The following is a 27,696-nucleotide window of genomic DNA, read 5'->3' as shown; positions in this document are numbered from 1 at the left end:
ACAGGGTAGAACTTGTTATACTTAATTGGTTGATGGGGAAAGTGTTTAAGGTTTCTGACTGATGTTAGGCATACCGTAAGGTTTCAGCCATACCGTTAGGGTTACTGAAATTTTCTGGGCAGTAAAACCAGATTGGTAATAACTTGCTACCCTGATTTACTGATGGAGTCAATCTGGATAGACCAGTCCTTTCCCTCCTTCCTTCCATATCTGTCTTGCAGCCGAAGCTCCACATATATAGTATTTCATTTCTGCAGTGACTACTTTGTGAGCTGAAGTGACGGGTCCATGTATGGTCTCTGCCTCCACTGAGGCTCAGGGCAGGAGCCCCACAATGAGATTTCCATGCACCCATCCCACTCCCAAAGGTCACAGGCATGTTCCCTGGGATCTTGGATCCAAGGCTACCCTTTTCTGGGGGAATGGCATAGTTCTAAAACCAGGCCCTGAACTATATATTCCACAAGATACTTATTGTGTATTTATAATAGAGCAACGCACTGTGCTGAGCCATCTTCCCCAACAGTGAGTTTTCTGCTGTAATTAAAATAATGAAAGTATGTTCTAAAAGGAGGGAGGGGGTGGCAGTGAGAAATATTCTCAAATGATGATGTTAGAAGTTCTGGCAGCAGTTTATAACCCTAATTTGTAACAAGTCAGTTTTAACAAAAAACTTCTTTCTTCACGCGTACCTACTCCACTTCCCCAGTCCTTAAAGAGAGTGGAAGGGTTGAAGCCCATGTGCAGCAAATGGCATCCCAGCCTGATTCTCCTCACCTCCTAGAGATGCTGTTGTGGAAGTGGCCTGGCTGCTACTGTTCTGTGTCTGTGTAGACGCACCTCAAAAGCGGAAAGTGGGGGAATGGGGAGTAGGGGAACAAGGATATGCTTGGGTATCCTGGCCATTACTGGCATTCAATCTACAACAGTTCAAAAACTGTACTAGGCATGGAAGGTAGCCCCTTCCCGGCACCCAGGGCTTCCTTCCACGTACACAGGGCCACCTGGGACGGCGGTAGTGCGGTGTCTGAGCCCCCTCTGGACAACTGTGACCAATGCCCCCCCCACCCCACCCCGTACGTTCCTCTCCTCTCCCCTTAATGCCCTGGCCGTAGCGGCCCCGCGTACGCACAGACGACACTCACCGGCTCCAAGCGGCAGCGGTAGCAGCAGCAGCAGCAGGAATAAGGGCGCCAGTGGTCGCGGGTTAGGAGGACGAACCATGGCTCTGTCCGCACGCCGGCCGTCGGCTCCGGAGACGCTATGCCTGCACCCAGCGCCGTGCTCCCCTAGCTCCTCGAGCTGAGGTTCTGCGAGCCGGGCTCCTCGACCGCCAGCCACTGCCGCCTCCCGCCCTTCCTCGCGCGCGGTGCCGACACTCTCCCACCAGAGTCCTGGGCGCCGCCCTCCAACTCCGAAGCGCGCGGACGAACCGCGTCGCTTCTACTCTATCGGGAAGACGGCGGGAGTGGGGGCGAAAAGGGCATGCGCCCGGCTTGTGCGTGCCAGAGAGGGTTCTCTACCCGTGCCGGCCCACCTGCCGTCCGTTGCCCACTTCGCTTAGAGTAGGAATTATGCCCAAGACAATTGTGGCAGCTGTAGCTGGAGACTCGCCATATCAGGAGATCAAGTATTTATCAAAAAAAAAAAAAAAAAAAAAAAAAAAAAGCACCATTTCTCACTTTCTGGACTCCGCACCCCCACCCCTTCCAAGAAAACTTGAACAAACAGCACCAGGGCACTTCTAGGTCCCCCCCACCCCCCGGCTTAGAATTTGCACATCTTTGCCTCCATTTCCCCCTTGTAAGTATCTTCAAGGGTAAGGTCGGGCTGTTATTAACCCCATGATTCTGCAAAGATGGGTCCCAGACAGGTGAAATGGCTGTGCTGAGGACAGTCCTGCGGCCAGATTCCAGGACTTTTGCCAGACTAGCCTCCTCCAAAATTCAACCCCTTCAGTGTCATTAGGGAGGGTGGAAGGATTAAACCCTCCTCAGATTAGAGGTTTCCCTGGAGATAGATAAGACAGGATCCCTGAAGAAGGTGTTAGAGAGACCATTTAGCAGCCTCCTCATTTTCAGGTCGATGTTTCTGAAAGCAACCTACTCTATCAAGAGTAAACAGTGAGGTAGAAACACAGCTGTGCCAAGAGCCCAGGATTTCTACCCACAAGGGCAAGGGTATTTGTCGAGCCTAGGGTTGATTCCCACCTGCTCCCAGGATAAACAGAGGCACAATGACTTGGAAGAATAACTAAGCAGTGCTTAGAAAGAGAAAGAAGAGGGGCGCCTGGGTGGCTCAGTCGGTTGCGCTTCCGACTTCGGCCCAGGTCATGATCTCACCCTCTGTGAGTTCGAGCCCCGCGTCGGGCTCTGTGCTGACAGCCCAGAGCCTGGAGCCTGTTTCGGATTCTGTGTCTCCCTCTCTCTCTGACCCTCCCCCACTCATGCTCTGTCTCTCTCTGTCTCAAAAATAAAATAAAAACATAAAAAAAAAAAATTAAATAAAGAAAGAGAAAGAAGATAATGAAAGGAAGTGGAGGGTTTTGTCTCCTAACCCTGCAGCCCAAGCCCTCTCCTCACTTCTACGGAGGCCTGGCAGAGGGCCAGGAGGAGGGTATCAAGAAATGCAGTATAAACCTCTGAGATTTATTGGCTGCTGCTTCTGAATATGGCCATCCTGCTGTGGCCTCTGGGGGGCATTTGCCGATGTAATCAGCCCAGAAAGAGAGTCATTCCAGCCAGGGGTGTAAATCACCCTTCACAAAGCTAGGAGAGAGACATGTGGCCCTAGATAAGGAAGAAGAGATGTGGCCTCTTGTGCCCTTTCCTCCCTTCCCCTGCCCAAGGGGAGCTGGTTCCTGAGCTGTAATGCACTTTAAATGGAGTTTGTGCTTCATTTTAATCTCTATCTGCCCTGCCAGTCTTCCAGGAGAGCTGTGAAAGTGAACATCTGGCTACTCAGCTTTTCTACAGGGCCTGTTTTCCCCCAAAGCCACACTACCTCCCTGTACCTTCTCCTCCAGTGAGGTTAGAAAGCTGTACTGGGGACCGATATCCCCTTTCCACTCCACTCTGGCAATAGTTTCAAAATGGGATCTACAAAGAGTAACAATTTCATATGGTTGGAATGCTAGAAAAGGGCTGAGACTGATGAAATAACAGAGTTGTTGCGGGGGAGGGGGGGGTGCCAAGGGGTGTTGCCTCTGCCCTCCCCCTCCTTCAGCAACCAAGCCCAATCAAGTTTGGGTAGATAGGCTGGGAAAAGGCATTTCCTCAGGAGGCCCACTCTAAGTGTCTACTCAGTGCCATCCCCATGGAATGGACCAGGAAGGCAGGAACAGGGTCAAACTGCTAGGCTGAGAGCAATCCTAATTCCATATGTAATAGGCCGGCCTTTTTGTGAGAATAATGAGATGCGGGGAGCATCTTTCTGCCTGGGCACTGGAGTGGAGAGTCTGACATCACTGGACCTTTAATGATGATTGGTAACCAAAGCTAGGGGAGAGATGAGGAAGCCTCTGCAAATAAATTTGACTCCAACACTTATATTGACAACTTTTCCAGCACACCCTCTGCCCACCAACCATGTCCCCTGTGACTGCCAACACCTGCTAGATAAGCAGCATTGCCTTTGGGAACCTTGTAGATAATGACAAATGAGGCAGTCTTTTCTATAAAGATGATGTTATTCAACTGTCATTCAACTCAATAATGTCTTTTGAGACTGATTATGGGTTCAAATTTGTACCGGGTGCAAAAATGATTAAGAGACAAAACTTGCCCTACAAGGCTTTGCAATCCACTGATTGGGCTCAACAGTCTGAAAACCTTGCATCTTACTCCACTTCATTTGTAATCTTGGTTTCTGCCTTCTATCAGGCCCTCTCTCACTGGTAAGCTTTAATTCCTGCTGCTACCCTCACCTGGGATATTAACAGTGTGGTGAATAGTTAAGAACACAAGCTTTATAGACCTTCTGGGTTCAACACATGCTGGATGACCTTGGGCACAGCACTTAATTTTTCTGGGCTTCAGTTTCTTCATCTGTAAAATAACCTATTTCATACAACAGTTGTGAGGATTATACAACTATATATTGAGTAAAGACTTTAGCATAGTGCCTATCCAGAGCAAGCACTGAATAAATGGTATCATTCCAGGTGGCATGCAGAAGTTAATTTTTCTGTGACCTTAGCCAGCCCCCACCACCAGATTTGTAGCTTTGGAGCTGAATGCTACAGTACTTCTTCTCTTTGCCAGAGTGCTTATAGGGATGGGAAAAAAGGAAATCATTTTCTACATTGTCAGTCTCTCTTTTTTTAATGTTTATTTATTTATTTACAGAGCACACACCCACGAGCAGGGGAAGGAAAGAGAAAGAGAATCCCAAGCAGACTCCATGTTCAGTGCAGAACCCAACATGGGGTTCAAACCCATGAATCTCAAGATCATGACCTGAGCTGAAATCGAGAGTCAGATGCTTAAATGACTGAGCCACCCAGTCGCCCCTACCCTGTCAGTCTCTTGAGGACAAGGGCAGTTTGTGAGATCAAGCCCTGCGGTTGGATTCTGTACTGACAGCACCGAGCCTGCTTGGGATTCTCTCTCTTTGCCCCTACCTGGGGCATGCACACACATGCACTCTCTCTCAAGATAAATAAATAAACTTCAAAAGAAAAAGTTTAAAAAATAAAATAAAATAGGGATGCCTGGATGGTTCAGTCGGCTAAGTGTTAGATTTCAGCTCAGGTGATGATCTCGAGGTTTCTGAGTTTGAGCCCTGCATTGGGCTCTCTGCTGTCAGCATGGAACCCGCTTCAGATCCTTTGTCTCCCTCTCCCTCTGTCCTTCCACTGCTCTCTCTTTAAAATAAACATTTCAAAAATAAATAATAAAAACAAAAGGAATTGGTGTTTCCTTAACATTTGCATGAAGTGGATGGGGAAAGAGAATCTTCCATACCTCCTCCTCACTGTAGAAGTGAGGAGAAGGGAAGTCATATTGTTCTTTGTTGAGGATTTGGTAACGGCAAACCCATTCAGAGTATGGACACTGGAGCCATATTGCCTGGGTTCAAATCCAGATTCCACCATTCATTCATTACCTATGTGAACTTTTTAAAAAAAAATTTTTTTTTAACTTTAGAGAGAGAGAAAGCACAAGTGGGGGAGAGGGGCAGGCAGAGAGAGAGAGAATCTTAAGTAGGCTCCATGCTCAGCAGAGGCTAACTGGGATCATGACCTGAGCCAAAATCAAGAGTCATTTGCTTAACCAACTGAACCACCCAGGTTGCCCATTAGCTGTATAATTTTTTAAAAGTTACTGAATCCCTCTGTTTCTTACTTTCTTTATCTGTAAAATGTGCCTAATAATAAGTACCTGCCTCACAGGAGTGTTGTGAAAATTAAACTAGTTGATACATATGAGTTCATAAAAAGTCTTGCATATAATTAGCACCCGAAAAATGTTAACTACTGTCATTATTCCTGAAAATAACATAAATCAAATCACATGGTACCTATGAGGTGGGAGGATATTACAAGAAATTATACAGGAAAATGGTGCCTTTTAGGCAAATACAATTTTTCATAAAGTAGGTAACTAATTAAGCCCTAGTTTTTGTTTTGAAACTCAGAATTTCCACTTAATTAAGATTACTGAAAGCGCTGCTATAAACATTTATAGCAGCGCTTTCAGTAATAGCCAAATTATGGAAAGAGCCTAAATGTCCATCACTAATGGATAAAGAAGATGTGGTTTATATATACAGTGGAATACTATTTGACAGTGAGAAAGAATGAAATCCTGCCATTTGCAACAACGTGGATAGAAATGGAGGATATTATGCTGAGTGAAATAAGTCAGTCAGAGAAAGACAGATACCAGATACCATGTTTTCACTCATATGTGGATCCTGAGAAACTTAACAGAACACCATGGGGGAGGGAAGGGGAAAAATAGTTACAGAGGGAGAGGGAGGCAAACCATAAGAGACTCAAATACAGAGAGCAAACAGAGGGTGGATGGGGGTGGTGGTGTGGGGGAGAGGGGAAAATGGGTGATGGGCACTTCTTGGGATGAGCACTGGGTGTTGTATGTAAGCGACGAATCATGGGAATCTACCCCCAAAACCAAGAGCACACTGTATATACACTATATGTTACCCAATTTGACAATAAATTATGTTAAAAAATAATACTAATAAAATAAAATGGGACTGGAAAAAAAAGTTACTGAAATGTGAACATGAGCACCAGTCTCTTCCCAGGTGGGGGCTTGGTTCTACTTTTCTGGGGAAAATGATCAGGAAATGACCCACTAGGTTAGGCAATAAGTCAGGGGACTCCCTCCTCATACTTGGAAGTGGAGGTACTTCAAACATTTTCCTCCTCCGGCTACTAGGAGTACCTGTTTGGCAGGTGTAAGGATGTGGGAGTGGGACAGAGAAGCAGCATCTTCCCCTCAGCCTTCTCCACCTAATACAGCAACAGCTCTTCTCTCCTTTCCCCTCAGCCCTCTGAGCTCTGAGCTCAAGGGCTCAGGGAGAAGGCCAGAGAGGTAGCTTCCTTTTGCGCAGAGAGGCAAGTGCAAGCAGCGGAGGCTGCGGACTCCAGAAGCTGCCTTAAAGGATACAGCAGCGCCCTCTGCTGGGAAGCACAACCGCCGCACTCCAAGAGAAGCACGCTAGCGAAACTTGCAAACATCAATCCAGCTACTGCCCTTCTTCCCTCCCACTTACTTAAAAAAAGTCTCTTGGCCCCGGAACCTGGGAAGATGTCACTTTTGTCTCTATTCTATCTCAGCCAGGCTTCAGAGCCCTTTGTCCTTTTCCAGTCCTGGGCTAGCACTCCTACCAGGTTAATGCAGAATGACAATGATCAGTGGCAATTCTACCACCACCCCCAGGCCATAGTGCTGTATCTCACTATGAAGACGAAAGCCTGGTTACATTAAAGAACTCTAAGAACAGAAAGCCTGGGATAGTGCTGGAAAATAGTTTAAAAGGTCTTCCTTAAGTCTAACTGCTCCTGTTTACTACTTTTGTATCCTTTTATTCCTATCTTCAGGTAGCACAGATATCTATTTTCAACTCTCCAAAATCCTAAACTTATCTCTGTGAGATGTGAAATGAAGTGGAGAAAAGACTGTGGGAAATGAGAAAAGTCAAAATTCCACTGTAGACAAGGAATCTTTTTGAGCCCAACTCAAAACTATAACCTGCCTTAGACATGCCAATCATCTTGGTTCTCTGAGCCTAGTTATCACAGCATGCTGAGTATGGGGCACACTTTTAGGTAACTCATACCTTGGAATGGTCTAGGAAAGGATAGCCAGGATATTGCTGGAGAATGCAGTTTAAAAGGTTTTCCTTAATTCCAGAGCAGTGGTTCTCAAGGCTTGGCATGCATCAGAATCACCTGAAAGGGAAATTTCAAAACCCAGAATTCTGAGCCCTAACTCAGAAGTTTTGTTTTAGTTAACTGTGTGATGCCTGAAAATTTACATTTCAAAGAAGTTCAGATGATGCTTACAGTTCAGGGCCCAAACTTTGAGAACCACTGGTCTAGAGAAAAGCACCTTGCCCTCAGCTATAAATCAAGATGATTACACCTTTGTTTAAAGGAGTCTAATTTGGTGATCTCTTCCTTATAAAGACCTTCTAGGAGTAGACTGAGCTCACAATCAAATCTCTAACTTTGTAGTGTTTATTTTCCCATTTAAGAAAAAGAGAGAGAGGGAAACAAAGAAGCAAAGTACAGAGAAAGAAGATGCCCAACTCCCTTGCACAGACCCAGGGAGAGAAAGAGCTGGCTGGCTTGTAAGAAGACATTTAATTGGGAAGAGAATGTAACCATTTCCTGAAGCAACACAAATCTCCATCCAACCCAAAGCTACAGCCTTCTAAAGCCAGCTCCGGGACTTAGTCAACAGCCAGCAGTTTTGCTAAAACCAACCCCCAGGCCTAGAATTTCATTATCTTGGCAGCCTGTTGGTTTGCAGCCATCTTTTAACAATGTTGGGTTTTGCCACATTCAACATGGCTCTTTCTGTTCAGGGTTTCTACAGTGTCTTTGGGTGACTTGTAAGCAGCAAACCACTGATCCATTGTCATGGGCTCACATCCTTCACCAGTAAGGCAATCTGCTCCTGCAGCTGCCGCTCCCCTTCCCATGCTTTGCTCTGGCTTCGACACCTCAGCAGCTCAGCCTTGTGGTCTTGGTGACGCATAGGGCAGTAGCTCTGTGGTTCACACAGTTCCTGAAAGGTAGGGGACAAAGTAAGGGATACTCCAGTTTCCAGAACTCTGCCTACTAACTATAATGGAGATGCTGATAGTAGTAGCTAAGAAGAGCAGCAGTTTCTTCTCGGAGGGCTTTGCAGGCCCTGGAAGTTTAATGCTAAAGTTGGCTCCCCCAAGTCTGAGCTCTCCTGTTGCCCACGTGCCCCGTTCTTTACCGTATATTCTGGAAAGAAGTCTCTGTAGCCCCCTTTAAGGATATATAGCTCTGGATAGTACAATGCAGGATACTGGTTCAGAGCCCTGTCCTCTTCTCTGAGAGAGCGGCACCTTTAGAGAAAACCCAGAGGTGGGTGGGGTGAAAAGAAACAAGGTCAGGATTCTGTGGACCATTTGCTGGGGAGGGGAACAAAGAATAGACTATGGGTAACCCCAAAGGACTTCCAGATCTCACTGTTTTTGCAAAACAAGGTTCAAGGAGTCACTCTTTCTCCTTTCCTTTGTTGGTATCTCATTCCCAATCCTTTTTCCTTCACTACTCCAAACTTTAAAAAATAAAAAAATGTTTTTTTTAAAATTTTTTTTTTTTTAACGTTTATTTATTTTTGAGACAGAGAGAGACAGAGCATGAACGAGGAGGGTCACAGAGAGAAGGAGACACAATCTGAAACAGGCTCCAGGCTCTGAGCTGTCAGCACAGAGCCCGAAGCGGGGCTCGAACCCACGGACCTTGAGATCGTGACCTGAGCCAAAGTCGGACGCTTAACCGACTGAGCCACCCAGGTGCCCCAAAAAATGTTTTTTTTTAAGTTTATTTATTTTGATGGTTGGGGAGAGACAGAGAAAGAGGGCGAGAGAATCCCAAGCAGGTCCCACGCTGTCAGTGGGGAGCCTGATGCAGGGCTCCAACCCACAAACTGTGAGATCATGACCTGAGACGAAACCAAGAGTCAGATGCGTAAGTGACTGAGCCACCCAGGCACCCCTCTGCTCCAAACTTTTAAATTGTAGAAACCTTTCCTTCCATTTCTCTAACCTTTAAGCTGCAATGGAAAATATGCATTCTTCATTCATTCATTCATTCATTCCAGTCTCTGTCTGAACTGGTCTGGGAAGGCTCCCTGGTTTTAAGTCCCAATTCAAGGTCCATTTCCAACATCTGCCCATGTAGACACTCACATTCGGGGACCCCTTTCTGAGGAGAATTCACAGTGGAACACGATGATTATTCTTTTCTGGGTGTCCAGAGGCATGACAGGCTTCTTCAGAAAGAAGTCATATAGTTCTTCCTGACTGTACAAATTTAAGGCTCCCTGTAGAAGAATTTTGGTAAGTACTGCATTTCCTTAAGCACCTCTGGACAGTTACAACACTTAGAAATAACTGGGATACCATCTTGGGATATCTGGGCAAAGAAGTCTAGACTATAAGCACTTTTGGGGCATAGATCTAATTATATCTCTGGGTCTATCCCCAAGGTCTGGCATAGAGCTTGGTATGTAGTAGGTATTCAATAAATGTTTGTAGAACTGACCCTCCAACCCCTAACATGTAGGAATCGTTATGAGGAATGTCTGTGAGTATCTGCAAAGTGCTTCTCAATTCTTGCATTAATATTTTAATTTGAAGTAGGAGCCCTTGGCTCCAACAAAATAGGGGGAGATCGGTCTAGGAGGAAAAGGGAAAGTAGATTGCTCGACGTACACAGAATTAGAATAGGAATGAGAACTTGCAGCCTTATCCAAATGTATAACCTCTGCCCTGGTTCTGGAGTTCATAGGGCTTTTATCCATAGACTCTGCTCAATAAAGAGGTACCTCCAGCCCCTCCCAACTAATGTCCCCTATGTAACCTCACCTGGATGTGTCCTCCCTGGTACTCATATGGATAGCGGCAATCGATGATATAAAACTTCTCAATCAGACTCTGGAACTTCCCTGACAGTAAGGCAGCCACCTGCACAGAAACAATGATTAAACACTCTGCTCCCAGTCACTCCAAGGGAGAGAACAGCCCTTCACACAGTTCGTCATTTGTACTCCCGTTAGTCACCTAGGATTCTACTGTATGCCCGTCCTCCAAAGGCCCCCTATATTTTGAAATGGAGCAATGGTTGCATCCCTACCCTCCATTCAAGAGGATAAAATAGGAAATGGTCTTTTTGGAACACCGAAGTAGCTAGTATTGCCAAGACACCAGAGAAAATCGTATTCAAGCCACTCATCTGGAGGCAGGCATGGCTGCATTGAGCCTCTCAGAAGACACCCAAGGACTTCTGCAGTGGTACAGGTAGCAGGTAGCAATTCCGACTTTGCAGGAAGAAATTCCCATTTCCATGGTTCCCCATGCTCCATCATAAAGGAAGAAAGCAAATCTTTCAGGAAAGGATAAGGAAGGAAAAGGTCGACATCCTTAAGCTACTTGTAAGAGTGTAAATTGGTTCAACCTTTCTGGAGTGAATTTTGTAAATGTAAGTGTAATTACACTTTGACTCAGTAATTTCTATTCCAACATCTTTAGTGAACAGAAAAGTACGCAAAGATGTGGGACAATATTCATCCCTGCATTCATTATTTTAGGTTATCAAAATATTACAAATAACTTAAGTATTCAATAATGGGGGTTTGGTTAAATTATACATGCCAATATAACAGAATATTATATAGTCATTGAAAGGATAATATAGATTTTTTTTATTGATGTAGAAACATATTTACAATGTCTTGCTAAGTTAACTTCAACATGTATAGAAGCTAACATGTTCATTATGATTCTATTTTTATCAAATATGTTCCAGAATAAAATGTGGAAGGCCATAAGGAAAATATTACTAGTGGTTATCTCCAGTGATGAGATTATGGGTAGGGTGACCAAATAACTATTGCACAAACTAGGACACTTTTGAGAGTGAAAGAGAACACTATAAATAATTACCCCACGCTGAAAGGTGTCAATGGGATTGTAACCTCTAAACCAGGATATAAATTTGCCTCAACTGAGTGATTTTGACTTTCTTCCTGCCCTCCCTTCCTTTATTGTTTTCTCTCTTTCATAACAATTTTATATCACTGGCTTAATTAAAAATAAAGGCAACAGAATGGGATAAACGGGACTCCTTTAACACAGCTTCAGTTGAATGAGGTGCCTATGTGAGTGAACACAATGAAAGAAATATAATGGAAGTGGGATTTTAGGGACAGAACAGACCAGATGGTAGCTTATGTAACCAGTTACCATCTCCAGAAATCTGCTTACTGTTTCTGGGTTGATGTACTTCAGATCTTGGTGTCTCCCTGACACGGTTGGCAGCACACACACCTAGAAATACCCAAGAGCTGAAATAACAACAAATTTTCTATACCCCAATTTGAGATTAAAGACCACAAATTGTCCTCCTTTCCAACTGACCTTAAAACCCCAGATGCCTTCAAAACAATCAAGAGTCTCTATAACTTGCATATGTAGCAATCCATTTCTAAGAAGTGATTCTAAGGAACTAATCAAGGATGTGTACAAAATTTTAGATTTAGCTATAAATATGTCCACCTTGGTATAGTTCAAAAGGAAAACTTGTAAAAGTAAATATGCTACAAGAACAGCTTTGTCAAGAAATTATGGGCAGGAATGCCTGGCTGGCTCAGTTGGTAAAGCACGTGACTCTTGATCTCAGAGTTGTGAGTTCAAGCCCCACAGTGGGTGTGGAGATTACTTACAAATAAAAAAGTAAAAAAATAAAAATCTTTTAAAAAAATTATGGGAAGCCAAAAAGAAAAAGAAAGAAAGAAAGAAAGAAAGAAAGAAAGAAAGAAAGAAAGAAAGAAAGAAAGAAAAAAGAAATACTGTACTATTAAAAATTATGAAATGATGTTGGGGTGCCTGAATGTCAGTTAAGCATCTGACTCTTGATTTTGGCTCAGGTCATAATCTCCTGGTTCATGGGTTTAAGCCCCATGTTGGGCTCTGCGCTGACAGTGCAGAGCCTGCTCGGGATTCTCTCTTTCCCTCTCTTTCTGCCCCTTCCCCGCTCTCACCCTCTCTCTCGAAAGAAAGAAAGAAAAAAGAAAGAAAGAAAGAAAGAAAGTTTTTAACATTATGAAATGATGAAGCAGAACTGTTTATTGACATGAAAAGATGTTCTTGATACATTAAATGAGGAAGAAAAAAAAACCCAGTAGATCACAAAACAGTATAAATCATTTTTTGTGAAAAAACAAAAAAACCCAAAAATATGTATTTTGTGTATGTAAAATATGCACGTGTGTTTGTGAAAATACATAGAAAAAAGTCTGGAGGAATATATACCAAGATGTTCATAAGATTTGAGGTATATTGCATTTTCTACTTTTCCTGTAATGACCAAGTATTATTTATATAATTTTAAAAGATTTTTTTTAATGTTTTATTTTATTTTTGTGAGAGAGACACACAGAGTGTGAGAGGGTCACACAGAGTGTGAGAGCGTCAGAGGGAGAAGGAGACACAGAATCCGAAGCAGGCTCCAGGCTCTAAGCTGTCAGCACAGTGTGTGATGCGGGGCTCAAACTCAAAAACGGTGAGATCAGACCTGAGCCAAAGTCAGACGCTCAACTGACTGAGCCACTCAGGCACCCTAAAAGATATTTTTAAAAAGAAAAAAGTAAAAAACCTCACACTTCCCCACTGCTTTGGATTTTCCCAGAATTCATAAAAAGTACTTTTTCACTGGAAAGGCTTAGGGTCTAGATCTACCGTGATAGCACCTTCAGTTTATCAAATAGTAGTTGGTGAGGATACATGATTATACCTAGTGTCCTCTGCAAGCAACAACAACAAAAAAAAGAAGACACAAATCCAAAATGACTCAGTGAAATATAGGATGAGTATAATCAAACTCACCTTGGAGAAATCACCAATCAGAGACCCCTGGTTAGACTCTTCCTCCAGCATCTGAGTGATATTAATGTCACAGAGAGAGACTGTTTTCTTTAGACCTAAGCCCTGAAGACAAGATTTCCCCCACCCCAATTCCTCATGTTAAAAGTTTAAAAACCAGGGGAGAGAAGGAGTGGAGACTTATTAAAAATATGCACACCTTTTGATCTAATAATTGTTTGTTTTCCTAGGGAAATAAAAATACGCACAAAGATTTGTCTGTAAAAATGGATATCCCAGCAAGGTTATAATAGAGAAAGATTATTAATAAATAACAGGGTCTTGTTTAAACAAATCATATTCTACACATTATATATTACTATTATGCAATAACAAGTATGTTGTAGGGGCACCTGGGTGGCTCAGGGAGTTAGGTGTCTGACTTTGGCTAGGGTCACGATCTCATGGTTTGTGGGTTCAGACCCCAAACATTGGGCTCTGTGCTGACGGCTCAGAGACTGGAGCCTGCTTTGGATTCCATTTCTTTCTCTCTCTCTCTCTGCTCCTCTCCTGCTCATGCTCTGTCTCTCTCTTTCTCAAAAATAAATAAACATTAAAAAAAAAGTATGTTGTAGATTAATTTCATTGACATGAAAATAAGTTCATGATATCCTTAAAAAAATGAGAAAACATGTACTTTTGTAATACCACTTTAATAAAAGAAAACAAAAAACTGCATCAAAAAAAGAATCTGGAAGAACATACACCAGCTAACAATAATTATCTCTGGCCTATGGGATTATGGATATTTCACAACAGCTTCTTTTTTTCTTTTTTTTTTAATGTTTTTTCATTTTTGAGAGACAGCGACAGAGTACGAGTCAAGGAGGGACAGAGAGAGAGAAAGGGAGACAGAAAATCTGAAGCAGGCTCCAGGCTCTGAGCTGTCAGCGCAGAGCCTGACGCAGGGCTTGAACTCAGGAACCGCAAGATCATGACCCAAGATGAAGTTGGATGCTCAACTGACTGAGACACCCAGGCGCCCCTCACAACAGCTTCTTTTGTTTATGTGAAACTTATGTACTATAAAACAGCCAAATGTATTTAGATTTTTTTATAAAGGAGAGGTAGGAAATGAGGGCTAAGCTTTTCAAAAGTTGCTTGCCACCAAACAGTGTGTTCCATGATGCTATTTCTGTCAGAATGCAGTTAAAACAGCAGTAAATATCCTTACCATTCAAGGTTCCCTTGTATCCTCTCAGATCTTAAAAGAGAAAGTTGGGAAGACAGTATGCCAACATCATTTCCAAAAGTATAATATAAAAAATATTTACTGTTAAATATTTTATACATGGATGCAGATGTAGAAAAGACAGAACAAAGAGATAAAAAGCAAAAGTAATTAAAAAGAAGATATACTAAAGCAATCCTCATACCAAAAAAGCAGAAAAGACAAGAAAGAGCATTAAATAGATTCTCATCTTGAAAAGTTCTTACCTTTCTGAATTCTTTGTTGTGAGAACAATACTCCTGTTTTACTTTATCCGCTATGGGATTGTCCTTGAATTTTACCACCTGATTCAGTCTTGGCCTGTTCAGAGTCTCTGGCAGTGAAGGCGAGCGATATAAGGAGCTTCTATCCAGAGATGCCTGTATGGGAATATCACCCCCCGCCCCCCGCCATGTTCTTACTCCTCTAAGTGTGTCTGCAGGCCAGCAGCATGAATATTCCGGGGAGCTTGTTAGAAATGAAGAATCCTAGATATTGGACCCCAGACTGAATTAAAATCTGCACTTTAGCAAGTTGCCCAGGTGATTTCTAGCAACCCTAAAGTTTGATAGGCAAAACCTTAGGTAAGCAACCACTCTTCCCCTCCTATTAACATCTTTCTCCTCAGACTGCATGATGTTTCATCTCCCCCAGATATATTAACTCTAAGCCAAACCAAATTCACCACGTGACCATCTTATACACACCAATTCTTGTAAGAGAAAGCAAGTGCAAACTCAATTCCTCCAGTCAAGGGAAAAAACAAACAAATCCCACAATTTCTCTATAGGATCTTAAGACTCTGACATTTAAGGACCCAAACAAAATAGAGGATGACAAACCAAAAAGGTCAGTCTGGGTAAAAAAAAATACTAGGCAGCAAGAATATGTGTCACTTTTTTGGGTAGTAGTTTCTTAGAGGGACAGAGAAAAAATACCACTCAGCTTTCTTATAAAGGAGGTTGTTAGTGGGAAAGAAAAATAGCAAAATAAGCATCCTGCAAGGGAAACAGGAACACTAGAATCTAATATCAAGATTAGATATTAGGATTGATATTATGAAGACTATCAGGGGAAAAATGGATTAAATACGATGAAGAACTAGCCTTGGAGTTACTGGCCCAGACTGAAGTGTAACAGGATGGACTACTGTCTCCTTGAAAGCCATGATTTGGGTATTATAACCACAGGCAGAGGGATATATTAAATGACCTCTGATAACAACTTTCAACTTATCTAAGATTCTTTAAAAGAAATGTTCTTAAATAATCTTGACACCCAACATGAGGCTCGAACTCACAACACAGAGATCAAGAGTCCCATGTTGTAGTGACTGAGTCAGCCAGGTACCCCTCAACTAATCCAAGATTCTTATCTTCTGTTCCCATATACCTTCTATCTCTTGCCTAGATAAAAGCCAAATGTTTCTACTTTATACTCTCACCTCGCTAACTGCTATGGATTGATTGAGAAGTGAGCTAGATAATAAGAGAGCTATAACTAGAAGACAAGTTGATGGTCAATGGTTTCTGGGAGAATAAAAAAAGAACATCAAAATTTTACTTTATAGTAACTATATCTATTACAGTGTTTGTCACATCGATGGTCCCATCTAAGGAAAACTCCACTGTTCATGGTACCAGCTAAAGGTACAGTTCACATTTTATATACCAATATTTTACACAGACCTTTTCCCTTGGATCCATGCCAGTCAACTCCCTACCTCCCCACAACCCTGTCCAGAGCCACTGACAGGCCCATATTGCTGGTTCAACACACCCATTTGGTAGCCTAGAATATGTAAAAATAATCTGGGCCAATTACGTTCTCTCTCCTGGGAGTCTAACTTAGAAAATGGCAAAATAATTAGGCAGCAACAGAAGCCAAAGCTTAAAAGGAAGAAGTCAAGAGATACAGTCAATGCCATGAGGCCAATGATGAATGCATGGATGAACCGAAGGTATAGTGGCAGAGAGATGTAGTAAAGGAATGAGGAACAGGCTACCCAGACTTCTTGACCCACTATTCTTCATATAATTTCAATTTTGCCCTGAGAAGAAGGCAGGAGAAAGCCAGATAGGAATTTCAAATTTGATGGCCTTAGTGCAGTCTTTGTTTCTTTTAACCATAAGAGCCTTCCTAGAACATACCAAATTATTAGGCTAACGGCTCATTTTTTTTTTTTTTTCAACATTTTTTATTTTATTTTTGGGACAGAGAGAGACAGAGCATGAACGGGGGAGGGGCAGAGAGAGAGGGAGACACAGAATCGGAAACAGGCTCCAGGCTCCGAGCCATCAGCCCAGAGCCTGACGCGGGGCTCGAACTCACGGACCGCGAGATCGTGACCTGGCTGAAGTCGGACGCTTAACCGACTGCGCCACCCAGGCGCCCCGCTAACGGCTCATTTTAAAGAGTTTGGAATGAATGAGCTACTAAGGGAAATGTATCCATTTTTTAATATTATATCTAAGAAACCTTTACCTAACCCATGGTCACAGAAATTTTCTCCCATGTTTTTTTCTTCAGATGTTTTATAGTTTCAGATTTTACATTTAGGTCTATGATCTGTTTTGTGCTAATTTCTATATACGGCATGAGGTATGGATTGAAGTTTTTGTTTTTCATATAGATTTTCAATTGCTCCAGCACAATTTGTTGAAAAGACCATGTTTTATCCATTTAATTGCTTTTGTATCTTGGTCTAATTATCAACTGGCCATATATGCATGGGTCTATTTCTTGAATCTCTATTCTCTTGCATTGATGCTTTAGGTTTCTAGTAGGTATTATGGTGATAATGAAGGTGATAAATATCTTTTTGTGTTTTGTATAATCCAAAGGCAAGAACCCAGAAATAAATGACAGCAGAAAACTACTTTAACAAACAGAAATAGCCACTACTTTTCTAACAGATTCTTTTCAACACATTTATATTAAAACAAAAGGCAATTTACTGCAAAGAGCATACCTGCTTGGTCATGAAGACATGATGATACTTTAGCTTTGTCTTGCTAGTCAAAATTTCCCAGTTCTCAGAAGCAGCAGTGGGGAGAACCAAGGACCAGCTGGCTTAGATGGCACTCAATATCTGCCAACTAGTGATTTTCCTTCTTTAAGGAATCAATAAATACTTTCAATATTTGGGAGTTTTAAGCATTGAAAAGGCCAGGAAGAAGAAAAGGAAACTTGCTAAGCTCGAGTTTACCTGCAGATTTTATAAAAAGATCTAATTGAATAATTATTATTTTGTAAACTGAGAAGGCATCACCATTTCCTCATGGCCTGCACACTCTTCTATACAAATAGACTTGGCTTCTGGTCTTGTCAAAGTTATCAGCAATCTTCATATCACTGTATCTTTAGACATATATCTTTCTGAACTTCATAGTAGCTTCCATGGAGTTGGCTACTGCCTTCTTCCTTGGCTTCAAGACACCTTCTAGTTTAGATTAGGGCTGGTACAGGCAATCCCTAAACTATAGAACCATGATGCTTCTACCTCTCTGTTGCTCCTTCTCAGTCCTCTTTGTTGGGCCTCTTCACTACCAAACCTCTAACAGATGTTGGACGAGGGTTAGGTCCTGGCCCTTTTATATCTCCTCACTTTGGCCTTATGTTTTTTTTTCTATCTGTGAATTCAAATTTTCTGTTTATACTGATGACTCTCAAATATCTATTTCAAATCAAGACTTCTGCTCTTACTTCCAGATTTCCATATCCACATACTGCCTTGGCAGTTTCTGAGTACCTACTACGTGTCATAGCAGTGAATAAGGGAGTGGAAGAGACAAAGAAATATATGCTTTTAAATTCTATAAGTAAAAAATAAGAAGAATAAAAAGATAGGGAATATATTTGGGTTGGAAAGCTTGTCAGGAAAGGCTTTTCTGATGGTTAACACATGTAGGGAAATGAGACTGAATTGAGGAAAAAAAATCCTCTGTTACCTATGGGAAGAATGTTCCAGGCTGAAACAACAATGCAAAGGCCCTGTAAGAATAGCAAGGCCAGTAATGCCCACATTTAGTATGGTACCATTTTTAGAAAGTTCAAAAACTAATTGAAGCAATACTATGAACCAACTAAACCTAACAGACATTACAGAACACTGTACCCAACAACTAAACATGCATTCTTCTCAAATACACATGAAATATTCTCCAGGACAGATCATGCACTAGGTCATAAGACAAGACTCAATAAATATTAAAAGACTGAAATCATACAAAGTATGTTTTCTGACCACAATGGATTAATCAGAAATGAGTAACAGAAAAAAAATCTGGGAAATTCACAAATTAGGTGGAAATTAAACAACACACTCCAAAATAAACATTGGGTCAAAGAAGATCTCAAGAGAAATTAGAAAATACTTTTGGATGAATAAAAATGAAGACACAACATACCAAAATTTAGTTAAGGATACAGCTAAAGTAGGGCTTAGGTGAAACTTTACAGTTATAAAGGCCTGTAACAGAAAAAAAGGAATGATCTCAAGACAATGACCTAACCTTCCATCAAAAAGGAAACTAAATCCAAACCAAGCAGAAGCAAGGAAATAAAGATTAGAACAAAAACTTAATGAAGTAAAGAACAGAAAAGAGAAAACAACAGAACCAAAAGTTGATTTTTTGAAAAGATCAACAAAATTGATAAACTTTTACCTAGATTGACCAAGAAAAAAAAAGAGAAAAGACTCAAATTACTAAAATTAGGAATGAAAGAATGGACAGTACTAGCAATTATAGTAAAAAAGATTATACGGGGATACTATGAACAACTACATACCAATGAATGAGAAAACTTAGATTAAATGGGCAAATTCCTAAAAAGACAAAAACTACTGAAACTAACTCAAGAAGGAATAGAAAATCTGACTAGACCTACAAAAAGTAAAAATTGAATTAGTAATTTTAAAACTTCCCACAAAGAAAAGCCCAGGTCCCGATGGCTTCACTGGTGAATTTGGCCTAACATTAAAAAAACAAAAAACAAAAAACTCCAATTCTACACACACTCTTCCAGAAAACTGAAAAAGAGTGAATTCTTTCCAAATGATGACATTACACTGATACCAATATTACAGACATTACAGGGAAAACAAAACAGTAAAGATCAGAATCTGTCATGAGCATGGACTCAAAAATTCTCGGTAAAATTTCAGTAAATCAAATCCAACAACATGTAAAAAGGATAATACATCATGACTAAGTAAGGATATCACCTGCATGAGAGGTTGTTTAACATTCTAAGATCAATGTAATTAACCATATTAATAAGTTAAAAAAAACTCCTAAGATCATCTCAATAGATGCAGAAAAAACATTTGACAGAATATTTTCTCTTCCTGCTAAAATCTCTCAGCAAACTAAGAATAGAAAGGAACTTCCTCAGCCTAATAAAGGGCATCTTAAGAAACCCATAACTAACAATACTCAACAGAGAAAAACTGGATGCTTTTCCCGTAAGACCAGGTACAAGGCAAAGTGTTCTCAACAATTTCTAAGATTGCAAAGGAATCCTGATACCAAAAAAATTGTTAAGTCTTCATCTAGGAGCAAGGGGGAAATGATAATACAGGAAGGAAAAAGAGAGAGCAGATTACTGCAGAAACAGTCAAGAGGAGATGCTTCCATGTGACTCAGGTTTTTGCAAAATCTTTACAATGGCCTACAAGGCCCTATGTGACCTGTCCTTCTTACTGCCTACACTCTGTCCCACTGCGCACCTGCGAACTTTGCTCCAGCCATACTGGCTTCTTGGTGTTCCACAGAGATGCCAAGCACATTCCCACTTCAAAAGCATTGCACTTGCTTTTCCTTCTGCCTAGAAAAACTCATCCCTCCTGATACCTGTTTGTTTGGTACCCTCACCTGCTTCAGATGTCTGCTAAAACATCGCTCTCAGAGAGGTCTTTTCTAATCTATGAAACCTATCAAAAATATCAACTCCCACTCTACTCTAGCCCAATCCAGGTACTCCCTATTCTCTTTACCCTGCATTTTTACCACAGTCTTTAACCATCTGTCATATTATAAATGTATTTGTTTATTGATCTGTTTCCTCCTGACTAGAATGTAAACTCCATGAGAGCACAGACTTTGCTGAGTTGTGTTCACTATTGTATCCCCAGTGTTACCAAATAAATGAATCAATCAATCAACAGGTGGAAGTGCAGAGGGGAAGGTAGCTTCAGATAGGGGAAGGGACACTTCATGCAGGATGACAAGAGGGATGGTAAATTATATGGGTATGATTGCTTCTGTTTTCCCTTTGAAACGGAAACACTTCAAACTTGTTTTTTTAATGTTTATTTTTGAGAAAGAATGTGTGAGACAGCACACAGGTGTCATGGGGGGGCATGCAAAGGGAGAGAAGGGGAGAGAGGATCTGAAGTGGGCTCTGTGCTGACAGTAAAGACCCCAACACAGGGCTCAAAATCACCAACCGTGAGATCATGACCTGAGCCAAAGTCAGATGCTTAAGGGACTGAGCCTCCCAGGAGCCCCCAAAACACTTCAAATTTAACATGTCTAAATCATCCTTGATCCTATCCTTCCTTCACAGCCTATATGCAACCCACCAAGTCCTGTCTACTCTGTATCCAAAATAGCTTTTGAATTTATCCATTTGTCTCTGTAGCCACCACTGTAGTCCAGGCTACTACCAACTTTCCCTGAAGCTACTGAAATAGCTTCCTGTCCTACTTGTACCTGCTTTCATTTCTTTTCCCACCTCCTTCCAACTCTTAATCCTCTCTAATCCATTATTCATCAAGCAACAGGGCAGTCTTCATAAAATAAACCACATCATATTATTCCTCTGCTTAATATCCCCCAATGGCTTGCCAATGCACTAAGAATAAAATCCACACACTTACCATAGCCCTAAGGCCCTGTATCGTCTGTCTCTTGCTTACCTGCTATCCCACTTCAGGCAAATGTCACCCTCTTTCACACTGGCTTCTCAATCCCTTGCACACACCAACATCTATTCAACCTTGGGAACTTTGCACCTACAATATGCTCCTCATGGAATGCTCCTGTCTCTAGTCAGGTCATGTATGGTTCCTGCACAACTAGAGTGACCAACTCATTCAAATCTGTCTATGATTTTCCCACTTCTGGCACTGAAAGGCCCAGGTTGTAGGAGCCTCCTCAATGGCAGGCAAACTGGGACAGTTTATCAATATGTTCTCAACTAAATATCTCCTACTCAAGGAGGCCTTTCCTATTTATTCCCATTAGCCGGGCGCGGTGGCGCGCGCCTGTAGTCCCAGCTACTCGGGAGGCTGAGGCAGGAGGATCGCTTGAGCCCAGGAGTTCTGAGCTGTAGTTCGCTATGCCGATCGGGTGTCCGCACTAAGTTCGGCATCAATATGGTGACCTCCCGGGAGTGGGGGACCACCAGGTTGCCTAAGGAGGGGTGAACCGGCCCAGGTCGGAAACGGAGCAGGTCAAAACTCCCGTGCTGATCAGTAGTGGGATCGCGCCTATTTATTCCCATTAAAAGGTTCCCTTCAATTAGTGTTTATTTCAGTCCCCATTTCCTTACCTTCTTTACACTTGAACAATTGCAATAATTAAATCATTTTGTCTGTTATGGCAGTCATTTGCAATTTGGCTAAAATTGGAGGTTTGGTAAAATCTCAAATTAGATGGGAGGCAGTCCTGCATCCTGATAAGAAGGCCGAAGGGGGACAGGTATTCCTTTTTCCATTCTTTTATAGTCAACCGGATATTCCTGACTGCATTTTGAAACTTAAGGAATAACACAAAAAAAGCAAAGGGTTGGTTGAGACTTTTTTTTATGGTTGCAGCATCACAGTTGAGAATATAGTGGGTGGCAGCAAATGTCCCTGAGCAAAAGTCTAGCATCAGGTGGGATTACATCATGGGGCAGGGGGTTCAGTAATGGTGACATTAAGTGTCCAGGCAGCTGGTGGTAATGTCCTGAGAACAATGACCCCACAGCAGCACTGTGGCCAGGCCTTACCTTGTTTTCCAGCCTTCCTAGCAATTCTGAGCTCCTCAATACCCTCCAGAAAAATCCCTTTTCTGCCTATGGTAAGTAGTAATCAGTTTCTTTTAATTGCAACCAAGAATTCTAACTAGAACATGTATTACCCTGACAAACGTGTGTTTGTTGTTGATATCCCTTTGACAAGAATACGAACTCCAAGAGACCATAAACCTAGTATGTATTGTTTATTATTGTATCACCAGTGACTAACATGGTATCTGACACTTAATAGGTACTCAATAAATATTTTTTAAATGAATGAATCAAAAATCACTGAGGTTACACAAATCTCCTTATTCTATCAGGTATCTATTTCCATTTAGCATCAAGAATGTAAACCCTAAACAAAAATCCCTATGCCTTTTCTATTCTAAAACCTACTGCTATGCATATTCTTATATAGTGTGCCCTCAACTGAAAATGATGTTATATGAGTCACAATACATTAAAATGAGCACTTAAAGGGAATTATTATTTTTTAAAGACAAAATAAATATCTCACAGCCATATGCTACTCTTCCATGTAAATAAACATACTCTCCAGAGTATTTCCTAGGGTCCGTCTATTTTAAATCCATTCTTCCATACTGTCTATATTATACAATTCACAATGATGTTTCAAAGGCAAGAAAAATTTCTGTTATGTTCATTGTACTTATTTCATAAAAGCAGATTAAACCCATTAGATAAATTTTCAACAACAAAATTGAAAACAAAAAATTTTCTCTTTAATCAACATTAAATATAATTCCCTAAATTAATACTAGTTGAGATTTGACTATTTTAGCTACATTTTGCAAACATGAACACTAACATATATTTCTAAGAGCACCACTAAATGTTCACTCTATATTGCTCTTTGTTTTTCTCCAGAAGGCCTAGGAACCTTTCCCCATGCTAACTATGCCTAAACTTGCTGTTTTTCCACAGATCTACCCTCCATTACCAGTTAGCCCTCAATAATGTTTGTTTCAGGAAGGTGAACATCAATTCTCTCAATACCCACCCTGTCTCTTTCAGATCATATCTTGGTTCTGCTGTTTTCCTACAAACCAATGACATTCGCTTGGAAGCTTTGTTAAGACTGCTGGGCCCCACCCTTACAGTTTTTTGATTCAAAGTTTCTGGGATAGGGCCCCAAAATTTGCACTGCTAAGAAATTCCTACCTGACACTGATGCTACTGCTCCAGGGACCATATGTTTAGAAGATTCTAGATCTGCACTACCCATTATAGTAACACTAGCCACACATGGTTGTCTGCATTAACTAAAACTCAACAAAATTATGGGGCACCTGGGTGGCTTGGTCGGTTAAGTGTCTGACTTCAGCTCAGGTCATGATCTCACAGTTCGTGAGTTCGGGTCCCGCGTGGGGCTCTGTGATGACAGCTCGGAGCCTACAGCCTGCTTCGGATTCTGTGTCTCCCTCTCTCTCTGCCCCTAACCTACTCACATTCTGTCTCTGTCTCTCTCAAAAATAAACATTTAAAAAAAAATTTTTTTAAAAACTCAACAAAATTAAAAATTCAGTGTCTCAGTTGCACTAGCCACATTTTAAGTGCTCAAAACGCACATAGGGCTACTGTATTGGACAGATATAAAGCATTTCCATCATCTCAGGAAGTTTTACAGAACAGCAGTGTTCTAGATAATTGATTCACCATCCTCCTGAACACTTCAATCCATTCAAACTGTGCCTATTCAACCTTACCAACCCTACTCAAAAAGCAAATGTCATTACTACATGTTCCTGGGACAACTTTCACCTTCCAGGTATCTTCATAAAAGACACCAAATACTGCTAGAAACACCAGCTCAGGAGTCAGGCAGATCTCACCTTAAATCCTGACACTGCCAATGGCTAATTTTGTGACCTTGGGTAAGAGCCTTTATCCCATGGCCAGATGTTCTCCTCGTAAGATAAGACTAAAGAAAGAACAAAAGGGAGAGAAGAAAGAAAATAAAGGGGCATCACACTCATATTTCAGGACTGACATGAAAATTAAATGCAATGACGGATATAAACTGTTCAGCACACAGTGCCCAGTACACTCTAAGTAGTCAATAAATGGGACCTACTATTATTACCTGGCTCTCATTTTTCTTTTCCAGTCTAGTCTCTGTTACACCAACAACACTAAAATCCCTATTTCTTCTCTCCTCAAACTCACAGTGTTCTGAAAACTGAAAACCCTTTGGACAGTGACTTCACAACTCCTCAATAGTTGCACCAAGCTTCTCCTGCACTCCACATTAGCCTCTTGACAAAGAGGGACCAAAACAAAACAAAACAACAACAACAACAACAACAACAAAAAAAGACAAAGCAAAAAGAAAAAGATCTGCAACTATCCTCTATTACTCTACTACCAAGAATTCAAACTTGGCATGCTCTCAAACTGACTAAACTTTCCCCTAGTTCTCAAAGCTTTCTAAACCAGGCACTTCTTGCTCCTCAGCAACTTTCAACCACATTACTGTTTTTACTTTAATGAGTCTACTCAGTGAGACATTTGGCTCCTTATCCAGGTTTTGATTCATCATCTTCTACTTCTCTGCTACCTTCACCATCACCTAGACTAACTCAACCCCTTTTTCATCTGCCATTAGCAACCTACAACCCTCTCTTAATCATCTCTGGAGTTCCAAAGTCCCCAGTCTTGCTTCTAGGCAACAGCACACTATGCCATGTAGGTCTATCATATAAAACAGCACAAATATCATTTTATTAGCCTTTTAATAATTCCCTTCTGTGGTTCCCGAAAGTTGATTATAACCTTCTCTAAATTCTTCATGACTGTCACGTAACACTCTCCACTGAGTCACGAGATTACTGCAACTTTCACTTCGCTAAGGACATCAAGGCTATTGAGCATCCCTTCTCCATCAATCTTTATAATTCCACATATTTTGGCCCTTACACTATAGTAATTAAGCACTCATACTACACTACAATAATTAAACATTAGTAATTGAGCAAGTATTGTTCTAACTGCTTTATGTACAATTAACTCATTTAATCATCACAACAACCCAAAGAAATAGTTACCCAAACTGTTTCTTTTTTATAGATTAAGAAACTAAAGCATAGGGGAATCATAAAACTGTACCCGTATTGTTAAAGAATCAAGCTATGGAACCCAGAAAGTCTGGATCCAAAGTCTGTCACTTTCTAGACCAATATGTTCCACTAACTCCCACACTCTTGACTTTTCCCTATAATCCCAGATAATCTCAGATAATCTCAAAGTTGCTCTTCAATAGTGATCAGATAGGGTTAGCCTCAGCTATTACAGGTTGTTGTTTTTTTTTTTTTAAGAAGAATATATTCAGGTATAATTTGTGGAATAAAAAATATTTAAAATGATTTACTACAAAGCTACAGTAATCAAAACTATGGTACTGCTATAAAGATACACATATGGACCAATGGAATGGAATAGAGTCCAGAAATAAATCATCATGCATATGGTCGAATGATTTTTGACAAGGGAGCCAAGACCATTCAACAAGGAAAAGACAGTCTTTTCAACAAATGGTGCTGGGATAACTGAATATTCACATGCAAAAGAATGAAATTGGATCCTTACCTATCACTACACACAAAAATGAAATCAAAATGGACCAAGACCCAAATTTAAGAGCTATGGAGCACGTGGGTGTCTTAGTTGGTTAAGCTTCCAACTCTTGATTTCTTTTTTTTTTTTATTTTTTTTTTTTAACGTTTATTTTTGAGACAGGGAGAGACAGAGCATGAACAGGGGAGGGTCAGAGAGAGGGAGACACAGAATCGGAAACAGGCTCCAGGCTCTGAGCTGTCAGCACAGAGTCGGACGTGGGGCTCGAACTCACGGACCGCGAGATCATGACCTGAGCCGAAGTCGGCCGCTTAACCGACTGAGCCACCCAGGCGCCCCTCCAACTCTTGATTTCAGCTCAGGTCATGACCTCATGGTTCCTGGGTTTGAGCCCTACATCAGGCTCTGTGCTGACAGCACGGAAGCTGCTTAGGAGCAGAAAGCAATATACTGGCTCAGTATATGGCCAGTAAGCCACAGGCTTCAGGTATACCTCCCATTGACATGAGGAGGATAAAAGACAAAAGGATATATTGTAAAATACCTGAAAAATCATGCTAGGTATGTTCCATCCATTACTATTATCCTGGAGCCATCATTTACACCAAGTTACATTGATGGTGAGGTACTCAAACTACTAACTGGAACCTTCTCACCCAGCAGTAATAAGAATCCCATAGTTACCTGATATCCTATCAGGTAGCCCTTAGAGTTTAGAGATCATGTCTTCTTGATTTCTGCAGACCTACTACTTAGTAAGTGGCTGAAACCCAGTATATACACAACATTGCTAATTCAAGAATGAAGGAATATGGAAAATGCAAAGATACTAGGGAGCATTTTACCTTGATCTCTTTTTGATCTTCCAGAGAAAACTCCATCAATTCATTTGAAATCTCCTCTGCCTGGTGTTCTTCTAGTTCTGAATTTTTATCCAATTTTCGAAGTGTAGTAATGGGACTGCCCAGATATTTCATTTCTCCTTCCACCAACTTTCCATTGTCCTGTCAATTATATTGACAATATTAAAAACTATTCAGAACCCTTATGCTATACTATATACAAAAATTAACTCAAAATGAAGCAAAGATTTGAAAGCTAGAATTATAAAACTCTTACAAGAAAACAGTGGGAAATGTTCATGACATTGGATTTGGCAATGATTTTGTGAATATGACAGAAGCATAGGCAATAAAAGAAAAAATGGACAAATTGGACTTAACAAAATTAAAAACTTTTGTGCATCAAAAATACCACCAAGAAAGTAAAAAGACAACCCACCAAATGGGAGAAAATATCGACAAATCATACATTTGATGAGGTATTAATATCCAGAATATATATATAAAAACTCATATAGCTCAACACCAAAAAAACCAAATAGAATGAAAAAAGGTGTAGCTGCCATGGATAACAGTATGGCAGCTTCCCTCCAAATTGAATATAGAATTATCTTATAATCCACCAATTCCATTTCTGGGTATATACCCTCAAAAAATGACAGCAAGGATTTGAACAGATATTTCTACATCAATGTTCATAGCAGCATTATTTGCAATAGTCAAAGGTGAAAACAACCTGGGCACCTGGGTGGCTCAATTGGTTAAGTGTCCAACTCTTGATTTTGGCTCACATCATGATCTCATGGTTTATGACTTTGAGCCCAACATCAGACTCTGTGCTGGCATCACAGAACCTACTTGGGATTCTCTGTCTCCCTATCTCTCTGC

At 41.1% G+C, this 27,696-nt stretch overlaps 2 protein-coding genes across 10 annotated transcripts in view; both read right to left on the bottom strand.

Moving 5' to 3' along the window:
* The window catches only part of GFRA3 (GDNF family receptor alpha 3), a 41,475-nt gene extending 39,865 nt beyond the window's left edge, over nucleotides 1-1,610 (bottom strand). For 2 of the 3 annotated variants that reach the window (XM_058735474.1, XM_058735482.1), the window contains exon 1: nucleotides 1,146-1,610. In XM_058735474.1, the coding sequence (XP_058591457.1) occupies nucleotides 1,146-1,224 (79 nt within the window). In that variant the 5' untranslated portion in view covers nucleotides 1,225-1,610. The remainder of the gene's footprint in view (nucleotides 1-1,145) is intronic. The other variant, XM_058735491.1, reaches the window with a different exon arrangement.
* Nucleotides 1,611-7,692: 6,082 nt separating this feature from the next.
* Nucleotides 7,693-27,696, bottom strand: part of CDC25C (cell division cycle 25C) — a 34,498-nt gene continuing 14,494 nt past the window's right edge. For 2 of the 7 annotated variants that reach the window (XM_058735415.1, XM_058735371.1), the window contains 8 exons: nucleotides 26,812-26,970; nucleotides 14,590-14,742; nucleotides 13,117-13,218; nucleotides 11,497-11,559; nucleotides 10,099-10,197; nucleotides 9,421-9,554; nucleotides 8,460-8,571; nucleotides 7,693-8,261 (listed from right to left, as the gene is read on the bottom strand). In XM_058735415.1, the coding sequence (XP_058591398.1) occupies nucleotides 8,112-8,261; nucleotides 8,460-8,571; nucleotides 9,421-9,554; nucleotides 10,099-10,197; nucleotides 11,497-11,559; nucleotides 13,117-13,218; nucleotides 14,590-14,742; nucleotides 26,812-26,970 (972 nt within the window). In that variant the 3' untranslated portion in view covers nucleotides 7,693-8,111. The remainder of the gene's footprint in view (nucleotides 8,262-8,459; nucleotides 8,572-9,420; nucleotides 9,555-10,098; nucleotides 10,198-11,496; nucleotides 11,560-13,116; nucleotides 13,219-14,589; nucleotides 14,743-26,811; nucleotides 26,971-27,696) is intronic. The other 5 variants (XM_058735404.1, XM_058735380.1, XM_058735390.1 and 2 more) reach the window with 3 other exon arrangements.

Source organism: Neofelis nebulosa, chromosome 1 (assembly GCF_028018385.1).
Source record: "Neofelis nebulosa isolate mNeoNeb1 chromosome 1, mNeoNeb1.pri, whole genome shotgun sequence".
In the NCBI taxonomy this organism is placed as follows: domain Eukaryota; kingdom Metazoa; phylum Chordata; class Mammalia; order Carnivora; family Felidae; genus Neofelis; species Neofelis nebulosa.
The sequence above is the reverse complement of the archived record's forward strand: the minus strand, read 5'-3'. Positions and strand labels throughout refer to the sequence as shown.